The sequence below is a fragment of the Chlamydotis macqueenii genome, chromosome 14, assembly GCF_036417535.1.
Source record: "Chlamydotis macqueenii isolate bChlMac1 chromosome 14, bChlMac1.mat, whole genome shotgun sequence".
NCBI lineage: Eukaryota > Metazoa > Chordata > Aves > Otidiformes > Otididae > Chlamydotis > Chlamydotis macqueenii.
In genome coordinates this window covers 1,541,774-1,559,160 of record NC_141569.1, presented here as the reverse complement: position 1 = coordinate 1,559,160, position 17,387 = coordinate 1,541,774, and the positions used below count along the sequence as shown (strand labels likewise).

Here is a 17,387-nt window from a genome sequence, read left to right as displayed (position 1 = left end):
CTTTCCATAGATGCTAATGTTTTGCTTGATCCCGATAAACTAGCTGTAGGGAAAATCTGGCATACTTTCCATGGCTCTAGGTGTTTCTTCTAGGCTTGTGCTTGAAACAATGCTTTCATAATGATCTTCTTATTTTACTTTATAGCAAAATTAAAGTTTGGGACTTGCAAGCTGCTCTTGACCCTCGTGCCCCAGCAAGTACATTATGCTTGCGTACGTTAGTGGTATGTAAAACTTAATTCATTTGGGGTTATCTGAATCTTTTGTTTGTAAGTGAGAGGCATTTTATTACGTTACAGTGGGACAGGTGAAAAACTCAGGATGCTTGATAAAGCCTACGCTGCTCTTATTCTAAGAATAAAGAAGGAATTAATTATATATCATTATATCCTGAATGATTTGGATCTGAGCTTAAAAGAAAGATCAAGTTTTTCTAGTTTGAGATTATCAGATACTCTTAAAAAAATCAGCATGACACTATATCAAATAATTCTAGTTATTGGTGTGTTTCCCCAGTATAACTGTAGGGCCAGCTTTAAATTTCCTCTGATTAAAAAGCGGGGAGGAATCCTGTGAGCCTTTCCCAAACCTTTCTCCTAACCCTTTGGTGTGGAAGGAAGAGATGGGAGAGGGAAGGGGGGATTGAAAGGATTACCGCAGGAACTCGAATCACTTCAGGGGACTATGAGATCTGAGGCTACTCCTTAAGTATATTTTCCTTTGTAATGAGGGGTTTTGGTTTAGTACAGGAAACTTAATTAAAAATAAATTGGCGAAATGAGTTAATTGATCTTTTCACTGAAACGTGCGTGAAATTTTACTTCAGGAGTCAGTGTGACAAGCTAGCAGCAACCCAGTGTTCTTGTCTTGATGTGATGGTCACTGGCTTCAGCGTGTGCTTGGCCTTTCCAGCACTTAGAGAAGAGCTTCCTAGAAATGCTTCGGATTTTTCTTTCTATTCAGTGGTCTCTGCATGGAGCTGAGATGTAACTATTCCTTTATTCCGTATAAATGCAGTGTATTTAAACGTTGATTCTTTCCCGTTTGCGGGTACGCCGTAGCTTAGGTTAATAGTTTGGAGATCAGTCTGACAGCTTCGGTTAGCTCTCTCGTAAAGGTACCGCGCTCATTGTAAATGTATTAAAAATGGATAAGCAGGACAAAGCGGAGAGAGCCTTTTCTGGGCCTCGTAGTGCCAGTTTGAGATTTCTTGAAAGAGCTGACGGAGCACGTACTCCAGCTCCCTTTGCCACGGCAGCGTTTGAGCACAGCAGCCTGGCGCAGTGAGTGAGCTGTAACGATCCTTTCGGCACGCGTCCTGGCCGAGGCTGCGATGTGGTGTGTCAGGGCTGCACGAAAACGGAGTTAGCAGCGGTGCTGGATGCAAATGTTGTGTAAGAGAGGGAGCCCCGGCAGGTCGTCAGTGCCAGGCAATCTTCTAAATTGCTGCTGCTGGAGTGACAGGCTGCTTTTCTCTTTAATAATGCCAGCCTCTACGGCTGGCCACGCCGGGGAGGATCGGGGTTTACAGGCACTGGATTTGGAAGCCATGTGTTTTGCTGAAGAAAAGCTGACATACCAAATCAACTTTTCTTAAACTTGAGTGTAATTGTAAGTGAGGGTTTCTTAACCAGCACGCCGCAGCCTGAGTGCATCGTTCTGCGTGAGTACAAACGTCGTGAAACGTTGCCCTCCTCTTGCCTCGCTAACTGGTTCCGTCTCGCTCGCAGGAACATTCAGGACGTGTCTTTAGGCTCCAGTTTGATGAATTTCAGATCATTAGTAGTTCCCATGACGATACAATTCTGATTTGGGATTTCTTAAACGTGCCACCCAGTGCCCAGAATGAGACTCGCTCTCCGTCTAGAACATACACGTACATCTCCAGATAACAGTCTGCACTTTACTACCCTCAGAAGGTAAGGCTCCCGCTTTTTCGTGGAGGTATTGCATATATTTGAAATGATCACTCTGTCTGTGGGTTGGCTTAGTCAGAACAACAAGCTGATGTTTTCCTGAAGAAAATAAAACCTATTTATGGCACTTCTTTCACTAGTTAGTGTTTGTATGGTTATGCTTCAGTTTATAAAACTTGTAATTTATGTTACCTCACCCCTTCTGTAATCCCTCCTGGTTATACCTGGGTACTCAGGTGTTTTATGGGAAGTTCCTACATATTCACGCATTCCTGGAAACGGAGGAGCTGTATGGCACAAGATACCCTGTGAAAGCAGAGCCTGCTGGAGTTCGCGATGCACCTGCTCCCTGCATCAATCTTTACAGCAAGCGCTGTAATGCATCTCTCGTAAACTGAACATACAGATGGGCCTGGGACACACGCTCATCAGCAACGAGCGGCTCCGAGATAACTGCAAATAGCAGGGAAAGCTTTCAGAACCAAAAACTACATCGTGTTAGGCAGCATGACAACTCGGAGCTGTCAGAAACGATGCACGTGAACTTTGCCTGTTTAGTTTCCATTTTTCTGCGAGTCAGCTGCATTTAGCTCTGGAAGCGCGGCGGGTGGAAGCTCTGCTGTAGATCTGTTTGTTAGGACAGTGGGTTATTTTCCTTATGTCATCTATACTGCTGCCAACAATTGCACTTCAGGCCATAAATAGCTGTGAACGCTGGGACGTGGAATCACAAACTGCCTTTCCACAGCAGAGCAGGCACCCCGTTCTCCAGCGCCCGGCTCTGCCCGTGCTGAGCGTGGAGGCTTCCAAGGAAGTGGAGACACCGCAGCAAGAGGAGTTGGGAATAACATTGCCCCCACAGGAAGGATTTATTTTATTTGGAGTAGATAATTAATAGTTTACTTAAACATTGTGGGAAAAGCTTTCCCTGCCTTCACATAAGCGTGGATTTCCATTATCTGTCTGTCTGTGTTTATCCCTGCTGTGGCAATGGGTTCCTCAGGTTTTCCACTCCTCCTGTAGGACCTCTGCTTCTGGCTAGGAAGTGCTTTCCCTTGTGATGACACGCTTTGCGGCTCTGAGATGCTGGTTCTTAAAAATTAGTTTTCTTTCACCTGTCAGCATTCCTCAGGAAAGCGTGGGCTGCCTTCCCTACCAGCTGAATTCCTGCTCGTTTTTTAAAAAGCCAAGATAACGTCTTGGATCTGACGCTTGGATCTGCTGGCTCGTTGTGTCTCACAGAGGGTCAAAGCGAAACGCTGGCCATTGCTAGACTGAGTTGCCTGCCTTTCTGACCCTGTAATTACTTCATATAATTAGACGCACGATTAAGGAACAAGTCTTACGCTATGACAGTGAGCTCGTGTGCAGAATCAGCAGTTAATGGAACCTTCCCTTAAAACGACAGTGTAAGAACACTGCTGCAAGGGCAGTTCAGTGAAACTCATGCACTTCCTTGTCCTGCCGGGACAACAGAAATCTGAAAAGGCTAAGCTGCTAAACTTAACGTTCATAGGGGTGGGGAGGTGGCGAACAGACACAGCTTCCTGGGAGAGAGATCCTGAAACTCCCTGAAGAGCCAGCTCCCGCAGCGCCGCGTACCTGGGACTTCCGCTTCAGAACTACTGTTTGATCCCGGGTGACACGCTTGTGGCCTTGTTGTGGAAAGCTTGCTGCTTCACACTTGGTCGTGTCCCTGGGGACTTTGTCCTGCTCCTTTTCGGACAGAGACGCTGCCAGGGGCTCCTGTGCCACCTGGGTCCGTACCCAAGTGAACTTCTGCTGTGGAAAGACCAAGGCTCATTGAAGTTGAATGGTTTTCCCTCTCGACGGAAAATCTTTTTTTCCTCTGTTCTGAGTAATTCTGTTCTTTTTTTTCCTTGCCCCTTGAGGCAGGTAGAGTAGACTGCGTGAGAAGACCACAAAAGTTTTAGGAACAATGTCCATCTGTCTACCAGTTCATACACCAGTGCTTGCTTAGGTGAATTTATCAGATAATTTGAGATTGACAAATTCTTTTTTTTTTTTTTTTAAATTACAGAAGTGTATTTGGCAGGCTTCTCTTGCTAGTTTTGCTTCATGGAAAAGCTATACGCAGCGTGTCTTAAGCACAAAAGAAATGAGGAGTTGGATAAAATTGATATCAGTTCACTCGACCAGCAGTATGCTGATGCCTTACTCTCCTGTCTTGCCACGTGTGGCCCCCCAGACCCGCTGTCACCAAGCTCTGTCAGAGAAACACGAAATGCCTTTGGCAGTGTGTCCGTGTGTCCTTCCGTTCACATTCTGCACACTGGACGGTTTTGCACAGCTTATGTCTCGCTTGTCCCATGACGCACAGCTGAAACCACGCAGACCTCCACGTCCTGGGGCTTGGTGGTGTTGGTAACGACAGTCCCTTGGTAATTATTTCCTGAGGAGGAGAGATGCTGTGATGTCCCTTTTGGACAGGTTTGTCTGACTTCAGAATCCCAAACCCGTAAATCTACATAAATACTATGGCCGAACAGCTAATATTTCTTTGTGACATTTAATGAAACGGTTTTACGTGCTTTCAGACATTATCGTTTGCTGAATTTTGAAGCAGCCCTGTACGCTTTTTTACAAGGCTTGCAATGTTCTGCCTCTTCAGAGCGGATCATTTTTGACAGTCCTGGCAGTTGGCTGCGAGAGCTTTATTGCTTTCTGTTGAATTCCTGTTGTTTATTGTAACACGATAAAAATTGTTACCATATGATAGTCCGATATTCTGATATTGAGCACTAGGCCTGGGGCTGGGGGAGGGGAGTCGAGGGGAAGGCCCTAAAGATGTTTTAACCTTTCACGGGGATTTCGTGTCAGGAGAGGGTAGTTCTCCATCGTCCGTAAGAACAGGTTTGGGAAGTGGCAGGTCAAATCAAAGTTCAGATTTAATTACCCTAAGAACTTGCACCGGCTGCAAGCTAATAGTGGAATCCTGTGGCTGGAAAAGGTAACCGGAATATAAAGCTGCTTGAGTTTCCTGTCTGTTTTCTTAAAAACTCGTGCATTAAAGCAACAGAACTTGCATCCTGTGCACAGCTTGCTCCTCTGCAGCGTGGAGAAAGGAGAACTTCCTTGCAGTTGTCTGCAGGCCATTGTTCAGTACGTAGCGTTCAGCAGCTGGGCAGCCGGCTGGTGGTTCCCGTTAGTCCCCAGCAGGGTTCTGGATTCCTACCGCGTGTAAGAAAACTGCCAGCCTACAGGTGACCCCCAGGGACTAGTGCCACGGGAATCTTGCTCTTGCTTCACCTGAATTTAGAGCAGATTCCACAGCGAAGACGGTGCCCTGCGGAGACGTCTCTCCTGGAAGGAAGGACTTGTGGCACAGAGGGCAGTATTTAGTGGCGAGCACCCCTAACGTGTTGTGCTCCTCCCAGGTATTTTGCCCTTTTAGTTCAGCCTGGAGTGCAAAAGATGGCCTGGGCCTAACCTCCTCCGGATGGCTCCAGATGTTGCCTTTTGATTTGTCTCTTCTCCCGTTCAGCTTGTCTTTTGTCTCTTTCAGGGTTTCACAGTCTTGAACTACTGGATTTTTGGCTACTACATGCCTGAAGATGTTGATTGACAGCTAAAGTCAGAATTGGTTCTAGATGCTGTGTAGATGCAAAGCAGCACAACTCTCTATCTAAAATTCCTAATCTTTCCTGCTCTCAGTGGTCGTCTTTGAATTTACTACAAATTCACTGACTTGGAGTAGACGAATTTCAGAAGCCTCCCCTTCCCTGCAGTGAGAAATCCAAAGCTTCACGTGTAAATTGTCAGTAGAAACTGAACTCCAACGGCTTGTTTTTCAGAAATAAACCAGAAGTCAAGAAAGGACTTGGCCTAATTTATATTGCTTTGCACTTTTGTCTGACTTTAAAGAAAAAACATTCTCCAATGAAATTTGGGTGCCAAACACAAACCCAGAATGTACAGAGCTTTGCTTTCCGAGTCACCGTTGTCCTTTAGACTTGACTCTCATGGCAGATCCAGAGCCCGTTTTGTTTGATAGGAGTGTACGTTGGACTCTTAGAAATATTTCTGAATTGCTCAGTAATATTTTGGGATTACAGTTTACTTGTTTCCGCACCAATAATTTTCTTTTAAGTTAAAGATTACCTGTAATTCAGGCTAGGTTATCTGAACTAGTTGTATAGCACTGTCTTTTCCTTTTCCCTGTGCTCCGTACTACAGCCGTCCCGCGCTTCCCGACGTTTGGTATGGCAGAACCTTTCCCGGTGTGCTTGCCTCGTTCCCAGTACCGTGTAAGCATGTAGATAGGATGTACATAACGGCGGCCCCGCGGGTGCCGGCGCCGGGCCCTCCTGACACTACACACTGACGCGAGCTGCGGTGGCGCTGGGCAGCGGGGCGTGCCGGCAGCCGGCACCGCAGGGGCTGATGAGTTACCGAGGCGTTTTCACTGCGAACGGAGGTTTTCAGTATTCGTTAGAATTTTTTTTTAATGGGAACTACATATTTTAAAATGTAATTTCTAAACTTCTTAAAAATTAAAAAATGTTTAATTTATGTTCTGTATCTTATATTTTTGTGCTGTAGTATTTACAGATGGCTTTCTTTTAACACCAGTAGGTCCCCACAAACGCCTGCTGATGTCCTCCTTTAGCATTAGTTTGGCTGCTCAACGCAGGAGGCGCCATGGGCCAAACGGAAATTTATTTATGTTTGATTTGTAACACTTCCTCACGCTGAGGCCCTTCGAGTCCCAGCTCTGGTTACCGAGCGGGTTCTCTTTTCTGTAGCCACGGTGCGATGTCCCGCCCATGGCTCCTCTTCGTTGGCACGCTCTGAGGCCTCAGTAGTTTCTTACGTTGTCATGGTCTCCCCTCCAATTTGTGTAGTCATAGAAACGCCACTGCATTTTTCTTACGTCGGAATAAGACCTGGATAAATGCGAATGTGAGTATTTCACCTGCGTTGGCCATGCGTGACTATGCCTGTCACTGGCTTTTCTTTCATGCCTCAGTGGAGCTCAGCGTGTTTCCTGGAGAAGATGTGTGCTGGCACAGAAATGTTTTGTCATTCCTTTGATCGTTTGTACGTCGTGTATTTTGTTTGTTGTTGTTGTCCTCCGGCAGCACTTTCTTGGGTTTGCATTTTTCCCTTTTACGATCAGAAAGGTCAGGGATGTCCGATTGCCGAGGGATCGCTCCCGCGTCACCGGCGGGACAGCCGTGGTTTGGCGCATCGTTTCTGTGTCAAGTGAATTCAGAGCGAGTGTACGTCAAGGCGTTCCCAAACCGTTACAGAAGCGCGGCTTCAGCTTTTCTCCCCGGCACCCTCCACATTGAGAGAGGTGTCGGGGTCGGTGTTTGAGTTCCAGCCCCGTTTACGTGTTACTGCAACGATATTTATTTCCTCGAGATGACCGAATGTGACGAAGTACAGAAGGTAAAAACGTGCTCCTAAGCGTCCATGAGATCACTTTTGGTAAGCTTGACAGTAGTTCGTGGAAGTGTCTTACTTTCCCCTCTCATCTAATAGCTTTAATATGAAACTGTTTAAAAAGAAAAACCTGTCGCAGCCCTGAAGAAAAAGGCATTTGTTCCCGAAGAGCGGAGTCCTTTTTTAAAATGCATGTGTAAGATTTAAATTCATGTTTTTCCTTGGGAGATAATGGTATTTGAACATGCAGTCGAAACTTCTTTGTGCTTCGTGTAACACAGCCGTGGACTTTTGTGACTGGCACCCAAGGAACTTGCCTCCTGGGATTCATGGCAGTGATCCTGGCTGCGCTCTGGACTTTGTTTTGCTAACCATAATTGAGCAACTGTACATTACTGCGATATTAATGTTTCAAAGCACTGGGATAGTCTAATTCTAACTTGTAATTACATTTGCCAATTATCTGTTTGGAAAGTTGGTGTATGAACAGCTTCTTGAAACTGTTAAATTGTACAGATATCGTTCATGATCTAAAGCTTTGTACTGTGGAATGTGCTTAATAAAAAAAAAAAGTTTGAACTTAATTTGTCCAATAAATGGATAAGTAACGTCATCTAACCAAACGTCGGTATTGTGCATGAGTTGATGCAAGCTCAGCGCGCAGCTACGCCAGCTTGGAGCCGGCGTGGGTACGTGTTCCTTCGGGCCGCGTTGGGCGCGGGTGCCGGTGGCGCTGACCCGGCGGGTGCCTGTCCCCGGTCACTCGGCAGCGCCCGGTGTAAGGCACGTGGCTACTGGGCCAAAGCATTTGAGTCCGAAAGACGTCTGCAGTGGCCTGGGTGCGTGTTCGGTACGGGCGCGTGCGGTTCTGGTGGTTTTTTGCCCCTCTGTTTGTTACCGTGCGTACTTTGGGAGGAGACGGTGAAAAACGGAGCTGCGCTGGTGCACCCGTCTGAGGCACCTAACTCCCGCTTCGCTGCAGCGCTTCCGTGTCACGTGTCAGCAGAAACATCACAAAAAGATCTTTTCTTACTTGATCAAGAGTGCAGAGAGAATTTTTTAAGCATTACCATTTCCTTGGCTGCCGAAGCAATCTGTGTTTGTGCCCTGAGCCCTGCGCAGGTAAAGGGTTCTTCAGATGCTGGATACGTCTCCAGAAAAACTGCTTTCCCTGGATTTTCTTCAGCTAACGTGCAGTGACTGGTGAGGATAAGTGATTCAAAGTTCTCACCTTTGTCCTTTCTCCCCTGGTCTTCTGTCAGTAGTTTTGTTTGTGAGTTAAGTTCACTTTTAAACAATTGTGACGCTGCTGCTGCGTGGTTAATGAGTTGCTCCAGTTCATTTAAGAGCGATCAGACCGGAAGTGACTGATCGTGCAGATCCTCTGCCGGTAGCGCGGGGGGACTGGCCAGGGCCTTGCTGGCTTGTCAAGCTCCAGGTACGAGGGCAGCGGGAGTGAAAATGTGTTAAAGCGTCGTGCTTCGGCCAGCTCTGCGGTGCTTGAGCCGGCTCTGTATGGCGAGCGCAGGGCTCACTAGCAATCTCTTTAAAGTTTTATTTTTTGGTAAGGTGTCTGTTGGAAGCACAAACCTGAAATATTTTTAAAGGTGCTGTAAGCTCTGTGCTAGGAATACGAACAAAGTTCTGGCCAAGTATTGGCAGATTTCCCTCTAATGTAGATGAATTCTTACTCTCCGTGGCCCGCTGACGCGTGGTGGACAGTGATTTTCAGCGCAGTGTTGCTGCTGCTCAGATCGTAGCTGCGCTTCAGTGAGAGGAAAGGCAGTAAAATCCCAGGTGTTTTCTGCCAGAAGTGCGCTGTAAGTGCAGCCTCGCTGAGCTGTTAACGGGGAGGTGAACGTCTTGCTGAACATCGTTGTCCAAATAAGCCGTAAAAGCTCTGTGATGCATCTGCTAAAATGGGGCTATAAATTTGAGGTCAGACTTTAAAATTCCCTCTTACCTGGGTGGCCCTTGGTTTTGGTTGTTTTGTTGGGTTTTTCCCTGCCGTTGTAGCCCATTTCACAGCCGTCTGTTAATTCCCACCTCTCTGCCGGGTGCCCCCACCCACCCCGCTGTGGTTTGGGGCCCCTTTTGACTCTTCCCTCTCGCGGGAGGCTGGGAGCTACGCTGCCCTGGGCGCGATGTAACTGTGCTGCTGCGAAACATGCCGAGAGCGTGCAGGCGAGGAGGGCCGATCTGGGGACCATCTGGCCCTGGTTAAGAGTGTTTTTGGGTTGCGAGGTATGAGGTCGCCCTGGCCCTCACCCGTACGGGTGGGCTGGGTTTTACCCCGCTGTTGCCTCCCCGCGGTACAGTGGCACGCGGCTTTGCTGCACAGTGTTGCCGGGGGACCCCGGGCTCGGTCCTGGCTGCTGATGGCTTTGGGTAAGCAGGCGGTGGGAAGGGGTTTGGTGATGGGGGTGTGTGAGGCCCCTCAGTGCCCTGCGTGGGGGGCAGCGGTGTTTTTATCAGCCAGCCGTGTCACTGAGTGTGAGTTTGTCTTCTGGGCAGCAGTGGGTTGGTTTGCTCTGGCACGGCTGTGGGCATCCTTTTTCGGGGGGATTGGAGGGGACAAGTGCTCAACAGAGAACTACAAATTATTTTTATGAGTATCATTTAAAACTCGTATTTGAAGATACACTGCAGTGGGCTGGGCTGTTGCACTTGAGCTGTGACTCCGGACACCAAACCTCTGCGAGGCTGGAGCTGGGAGCTCAGGGAGGGAAAAGAGGATGGTACGAAGGTAACAGGCCTGTCCTGACGCTGTTCCAGTTCCTCATGTGAGCTGGAGGGTAACACGTGTTTCTGGAATGCATCTGCCTGGCTACGCACACGTATGGACGGCTCCGTAAGCTGCCTGCTGACGACAGGTAAGGTACGAGGTACAGCCGTGTCGGAATGGCGTACGGACAGCTGTAAGCCACAACGTTCTGCTAACTAAATACTTCCTTAAAAACGCTGTCACAGCTAACGAGTTCCTCCAGGTTAACTGTTTGCCAAGCTCTGCACCCCCTGTCCCATTCACTGCCTGGTGCCCGCCCACCGGGCTGGGAGACGGCTGAGCTGCCGTTCAGCTCCGGCCAGGGCCGCCAGTTGGGCCCAGCATCCGTCCCCATCTCGGGACGTCTTGCTCCATGTTGCCTCAGTGCCGTTGCCGTGGCTGTGTGCGCATGCGGCACCTAGCGAGAGCTGTACAAATGCCGCTTCTGACCGAACAGGAATTGATTGCAGGCAGCGAGGTGACTCTGGAAGCACTTGCCCAACTATGAACACCCGTTTTGAAGGGTCTCTCATCTCGCGGGCTGAATTACGGAAGGCACCTGGAATGGCCCGTTGGCCTTTCCTCCTGAAGCTTTACCTCGCAGCAAGTGGCGCTGGAGGGTCTGGGGGAGCAGCGGGGCGATGCGGCAGGCATCCTCCAAAAGCCATGGCTCAACGCAGCCAAGCCCCTAGAAGGAGTCTCAGATCTGTTGCTCGTACAAGTCATATGAAAAAATCTCCAGAAATTGTTCCGGGGATCAGGTGGAAACAATCACGGAGGTGCTAAGAGCCAGCAGGGTGCTGGTGAAGAAGGAGGTGGCAGCATGTGTCCACTCCTACCCAGGCTCACAAACCAGGGCTGCTGGGGGCAAAACTTTGTTTTACCTTCAACCCCTTCACGACTGAGGCGGTGTGTGGCTGCTGGCTAGTAACTAGGGCCTGTGCCGGCCAGGGGGTGGCAATGGGAAGGCGGGTGCTGAGTGCTTGCACACTCATGACGTGCTCTAGGGGCTGGAGAGGCTATAGGGGGCCGGGACCTGTGACTGGCTGCTCTGCAGCACTCTGGTCCAGCGAGGGCTTTGGTGTCCCTGTTGGCTGAGCTGATTTCCAAGCGTGGGTGCTTCCTGTCAGCTGCAGAGGAATGATAATCGTGTCAGGGACCACCTTGTCCTGACCCCTTTCCCCACCTCCGCAGCGGGAGCTTTCCTGCCTCTTTTCCAGGGGATGTCCCTTTTGTCCCCATGGGTCTGGCTTTCCATCTGGCTTTGAGTTTCTTCACCCCCGAAATCCCCCCTGCCCGTGCCCGTGCCTCCGCCTATGCCGCCATCCCAGCACAGCGCTGCCTCCTCCCCAGCTCCCTCTCGCACCTTCAAACAACAACACGACAGGGCCAAGCTCTGCCACGGCCTGCTGGGGATGGCGGCACGGCCGCGCATCTCCAACGGCCGCAGCGCAGAGGCTGTGGGTCCCTGCGCTTGGCACCCGCCGCCTCACCCCAGGGGTCGGTGCTGCCAGCCCCGCCGCGTCCCTGCCCGCAGGAGGCAGCTGCTGCTCTCCCTTTCCAAGAGCTGCTCGGCTGCGACACAGAGCCACAGCTCTCACAAGTCAAAAGCCTCCGGGAGGATCAGAAACAGCAACTTTCCCTTCTGGAGAAGCCCAAGGGGTGGATATTTTGGGAGGTTTATTCTTGGTACTTGCTGGAAAGGCTCCACGAACAGCAGCAGCCTCATCTGCCAACGGGAGGAGGAGATCGATGGGGGCAAGCGCCTGCTCCGGGGAGATGTTTCCCCTCTGGACATGGAGAACAAGCTGGGAAACATTCCTGTTATGTGTTTATGGATCCGTTGCTCGGCTCCAGCACGCTCGTGCGAAATGTCTCCGTGCGGGAACGGCCTCCCTCGCACCCGGCAGCGCAAACGGGGCGGCTGGGCTGTCATGTGCCAGAAGCTGCCCCGGCTTCCGCTAGCCGGGGCGGTGAGGCAGCCCCAGCTGGGTGGCCCCTTTTTTATCTGGAGACAAGTCTCCGGCTGAAGTAGAAACAGCTTTCCTCATCTGAACGATTTAAAGAATTGCAATTTCATCTTTTCCTTGGCACAGGCCAGTGCAAATACAGTGAGATGCGTTTGTATCTCTTGACTGTTTTTTTTCCACAGTCGAAAATTTTGTGTTTTCTTTTCCTCCTTTTTTTCCTTTGAAGGAGCCCTTTGAAGGTTTTATTTTTAATTTCTGAATACATCATGCTCAGAAGAAAAGCTTGGTTTTTTTTTTTTCCTTTTAGTCTTCCACCAAGACAAGCTGGCACTTCCCTGTGGAAGGAGTGAGTGAGTTGGGGGCCAGGGGCATTGGCTCTGCCAGATGAGCCTCTCGGCCAGGAGGGCGATGGGCAAAGAGGTGGTGCCTGCCCCTTCAGCCGGAGAAGACCACGGGGTGCCCACGGAGCCACCTCGGTAGCAAAGGCTGCTCCTGAGCTGGTGCATCCCTCCAGCAAAGCCTCCGCTGGAAGGAAAGGTGCCTCTTCCGCAGCCAAATTTCTGCCTCGAAGAGAAGAGACCGAAGGTAAATTCTGCATGTACTTGTTTATTTTTTGAATGAGCAGGCTGGTTTTCACAAGAGGCAGGAAAGAAGCTGCTGTGAACACCCATGCTTTGTTTTTTAAGGACAGAAGAGTCTGTTTAAGAAGTCCCACATGGCTGTTAGTTTTGTGACGCAATTTCTTCTGAGAGGTGAGCAGCCGGGAGGCTTGTTCTGCTCTCCAGCTTTCAGCAGAATGAATCCCTGCAGCGGTCACTCCCCAGCAAGCAGCCGTTGGGGCTCGGACTGGGAGCTTTAAAGGGATTTACCTCTGCCCTGTTCGTTGTCTTCTCAGGGTGAGGGCTGGTGCACGCCATGCTGGTCACCCGGATCTCAGCCGGAGAAGCTGATCTGTTGGCCCGGGCGCTGTCCTACCTGCACCCATGGGAAGATGCTCCTCCAGTCGCTGCCTGACCCTTCCTGTGCTCCCCGTGGTGCTCACTTGTTTCCTGCAGGTGACGAGTAATAGGGACAACAGGTCACAAAAGGATTCAAAATGGTATCTTCTGGGATTTGTTTTTTCTTATTGTTTTTTGATAGCTTTACTGAAACTGATCTGTTGCTAAGAAAGTGAACTTATGGGAAATATGTTTCTCTAATATGGTTGGTGAAATCCTCATGTATTTTGTAAAAAAAAAAACAAAAACAAAAAACAAAAAACAAAAAAACCCCCCAAACCAAAAACAAACAACAAACAAACCCAAGAGAACAAAAAAAAAAAAAAAACAAAAACAAACAAAAGCTGTAGAGAGATTTCAGAATGTGAATCTTCAGCTGGAAAGAAATCCTGGGATTGGTGGAGCCAGTGCCTTCACGCAACTCTCTAGGCTGCACATTCCTAAGAGAGGCTGCGTTTCCCACGGGAGCCACCTGCTTAATGTGGAAAGTGCGTTACAGGATTGAGTTCTCGGTGTTTTCCAAAAGCGTGAGTCCAGATTCATGCCCTCGGCATCTGTATTTTTACAGCACCAACCACAATATCCCACTGGATCAAGACCAAGGTCTGTATTTTCAAGGTGTGTAACAGTCTGGGCTATGGATTTCTGACAGCCAAAAGCTTCCAGCCTGAATTAAACAACAGGGCATCCTCCTCTCCACCCCACCCCACCAGTGCTTTTCCTAAAAATCCCAGGCCAGACCCAACCTACGGGAACACAGCCCTCCCTTGAACACGCTGCTCCACCAGAGAGGCGAGGAGAGAAAGCAGCACGTGCCAGACGCAAGCCACATTGCCCAGAGCATCGCTGAAACAGGCCGGGATCGTCAGTGCAGTTTAAAACGCAGGCAGACTTAGCCCTTGGGGATGCTAAAATTGCATTTTGGTTGCTCTTTGGTGGCTTGACGGATTTTTATTGTGATCCAGGCCCAGCCTGCCGAGCAAACTGCCGTGCTCTGTCAGTGGCAGGTTTTATGGCCGCCCCGCGCAGCGTCGGACCCCGTGTTCCTGCAGCCTCGCCATGTCACTGCTCTGGAGTGGGGTGGGCCGGAGCACTCATGGGCTTTTCCAAGCTCCAGCTTTTCCCTGGATACTTTATAAGCATTTGTGCTGTGCTCTGTGGTACTGAAACACGCCGCGAGTCAGCTGTTAATCGCTTACACACCAGGCAAAAGTACTGCTAGGAGAGGCAGCGTCTTCACCGTAGTGCTGTATCCTTCTACAGAAATGCCTTTTATTTTCCAGTATAACTGGGATTCAGGACATAAGATGACCAAAATCAGCAGGAATCACCCAAACCTAGAGCTAACATCCTCTCTGAAGACCTGGTTGGGCCTGAGTCAAGGTGCTCTAGCAGGATGAAGGACTTACTTGAATCTAGACACATCTTGACTGAGTCTGAGCTTGCTCAGTTTCCTTGGGTGTTTCCGCCATCAGTAAATACGTGGTGTGTGCCCACTAAAGACCGTTAGCACCGGTTGAAACAGTTAGATTTTATCCTTAGAAGATTTTCCTTTCATTTTAGCATTTAGAATTTTTTTGGGTAACTGTTCTAACCAGTAATTTAACAAGCCAAAATTGCAACTGAACCAAAGAGAGGTCCTGTAGAATTTTCAGCATGGTTGTGCATCTCTGCACACATCACTGATGTATCCCATTAGGCACTAGAAACGACCACTTTTTGTCTTCTCTTCGCCAGGGACCTAACACTGCTCCGCTGCCTCGCCCGAGCACTGTCAGGGCTGTGGGAACAGTATTCAGTTACGGCTGCGTCTGGAAAGGTTTGGAGTCCGACCACCCTCTCTCCCCGTATCGTCTTTCCTACTGTCTGAGCGCAGCTGTAAACCCGGAGCGGCCCTCGCGGTCGGGTAATCTGGCCGTGCCGGAGGAATGCAGGTACTTCTTGCCTGTGGGATTTCTGGTATTGGCACAACGCAGCCTCTTGCCAGCAGATGAACCAGATGATCTTGCAGGTCTTTCCTGTCTAAACACGCCGTCTCTGATGAGTTTTGCATGTCTCTGCGCTCTTTACCCTGCAGCGTGCTTGTCGGCGTTGCGGCGGCTCCTCGGAGGTGGTGTGGGGGGAATTGATTGAGAAAAGGCGCTTGGAGTCCTTCACACACGCATCGTCGACTCCAGATCCCCCGGGCTGGTTTGGCAAGCGATAGGCAAAGACATCCTGCCGGCTCCTCCCCAGCGCTCGTAGGCATCCGTTTATCTCGGCACACGCTCCTGGCTAGCTCACAAACCCTTGTCATGCTTTACAGCAGATGCCACGAGACTCAAGCTGTGAAAGGAGAAGTCCAAACCACCAGTATTTGGATTGAGATGCAAACATTTCCCTCTTGAACAGGATTGCGCCGAGTGAGGAAGAGAGGCGCGGGGAAGTGGCCAGGGTGGTGTTGCCCCAAACCTCTGCTTCCCCTTGGGCGGGAGAGAAAGTGGCTTACTGGTTTTGCACGTGGACTCTTGGTTTTAGACAGACACAGGCGTAGATGGGCAGGTAGGCCTTGATGCATGGTCTGGCTGTGACCTGCCAAGGACCCTTCGTACTCCCTAATGCCCATCCCGCTGCTCCTTGGCTCTTTGCAGCCCCTCTCCATTTGATCCTGGCCTGCAGACCAAAGAGGGATGTGGAGGGGACATGGGGATGGGAAGAGCAGCACAGCGGTGGGTGAGGAGCAGCCCCGTGGTGTGCCACCAGCGATGGCAGCAGGGAAAGCTTTGATGAGATGCCTCATCTGTCCTGGTTGCAGCCATTTCTTAGAGAAACCAATATGGATCGTGCTCAGCTCCTGCTGGATGAAGAAGGCAATGGACAGCCACAGTGACAGGTGGGGGCAGCCCTTTGCCTTGTGAGCTTCACTGAATCTGTGGGGCACCCATCTGCTGGGCCCGGGGTGTCCAAGGGAGGTACAGATGTACAACAGCAAGGCCCATCACCGACTGCCCCTGTTCTGCGGTGGCTGTGCCTATCCAGGCTGCGGACACCGGCTTTGTGAGCATGGGGCTGGCAGCCTTCATGGAGCCTGTCCATCGCCGGGGACCTCATTTCCAAAGCTGGGCCAAAGCTGTAGCTATGTTGACAGCGAGGTATAAGACCTGCTTGCACCATGCTGGTGGGGTCAGTTTGCTCCTCAGAAAGTAGCGAGCTGTTGTGCTTAGAATGGGAAGAGTTGAGAAAGCTACTGCCTCCTGGAATGGTGGCACTGGTGACAGATGTGACACTGAAGACTTGAAAATGCCGTGCTCTACGTTAGTGCTCATGCTCTGGGCTGCATGGAGCTGAACCGGCACTCCTGGCCCTACCCCTCTGCTCACGTCTGTCTTGGGAAATGGAAGACAGCAGAAGTTGGTGGAGGGAGAGCAGCAGCAGAGAAGGAAGGGACCCTTCATCCTTCTGCCCTGCCATTTTGGCTCCGGGACCTGGTGCCTGCTGGCTGGGGAGCCCACCCAAGCGCAAAGCAGGAGAGGGGCCACGGTCTCTGATGTCCCGTGGGAGCCTCAGCTGTGTTCTTGGGGAGGAGGTAAGCCCTGCATGGACAAGCTGTCTTCAGCTGTGAGCTGAGGGCACAGCTCTCCTGGGAGGTAGGCCTCCTCCCACCACACGGCTGGTGTTGCCTGGGGTGCCAGCAGCCCGTGCAGGCCAGGCAAAATCGTGCCTCTCCCTGAGACACCCAAGTGTGGGACGTGCTCAACAGGAGGCTGAGCCATCACCCACCCCTGCTTGGCTCTGGTGATGAGAAGCTGCTGAACACCAAACCCTCCTCCAGGATCAGCTTCTGCCCGCACATGGCGGGAGTGATGCTCCACAGTTTCTAGTTGAACCCACTAGAAACTGCACGCTGCCGTGAACGTCCACTGAGACGGCTACAAATGAACACTGCCGGAGGGCATCACTTCTCGTCAGTGATGCCTTCTGCCTCCGTGTCTGGTCAGTAGATGTGCTTCAGAAGGGAAGTCCAGACCAAAAGCCAAGCGTCCTGGGAGCCACCTTAGCACAGCCATCTCCGTATCGCCGGTCCAGAGAGACCCCGTTGAGGAGAGACGATGCTTTGCTCACTAATTGCATTTCAGGACATATAATCCTTACTTCACACTTTTTCCCAGACAATATCTTTCCATATAATCTTAATGATTCCTGCTGCAATAACAAATAGGCAGCCCTGAGAATAACTTCACACTTAATTGCTCGTGCCAAGAATCTCACCACTTGGCCCTTCTTTGGGTGTTTTCCCTCCAATCCATCTGCACAAACAGAAGTGGGCCAGTTCTGTGCCTCAGGAATGAGG

At 50.4% G+C, this 17,387-nt stretch overlaps 1 protein-coding gene across 7 annotated transcripts in view; it reads left to right on the top strand.

Annotated features, from left to right (window-relative positions):
* The window catches only part of FBXW11 (F-box and WD repeat domain containing 11), a 70,922-nt gene extending 63,013 nt beyond the window's left edge, over positions 1-7,909 (top strand). For all 7 annotated transcript variants that reach the window (XM_086758654.1, XM_086758655.1, XM_086758652.1 and 4 more), the window contains 3 exons: positions 146-224; positions 1,731-1,919; positions 5,443-7,909. In XM_086758654.1, coding sequence (XP_086614780.1) covers positions 146-224; positions 1,731-1,892 — 241 coding nt within the window. In that variant the 3' untranslated portion in view covers positions 1,893-1,919; positions 5,443-7,909. The remainder of the gene's footprint in view (positions 1-145; positions 225-1,730; positions 1,920-5,442) is intronic.
* The last annotated feature ends 9,478 nt before the right edge of the window (positions 7,910-17,387 follow it).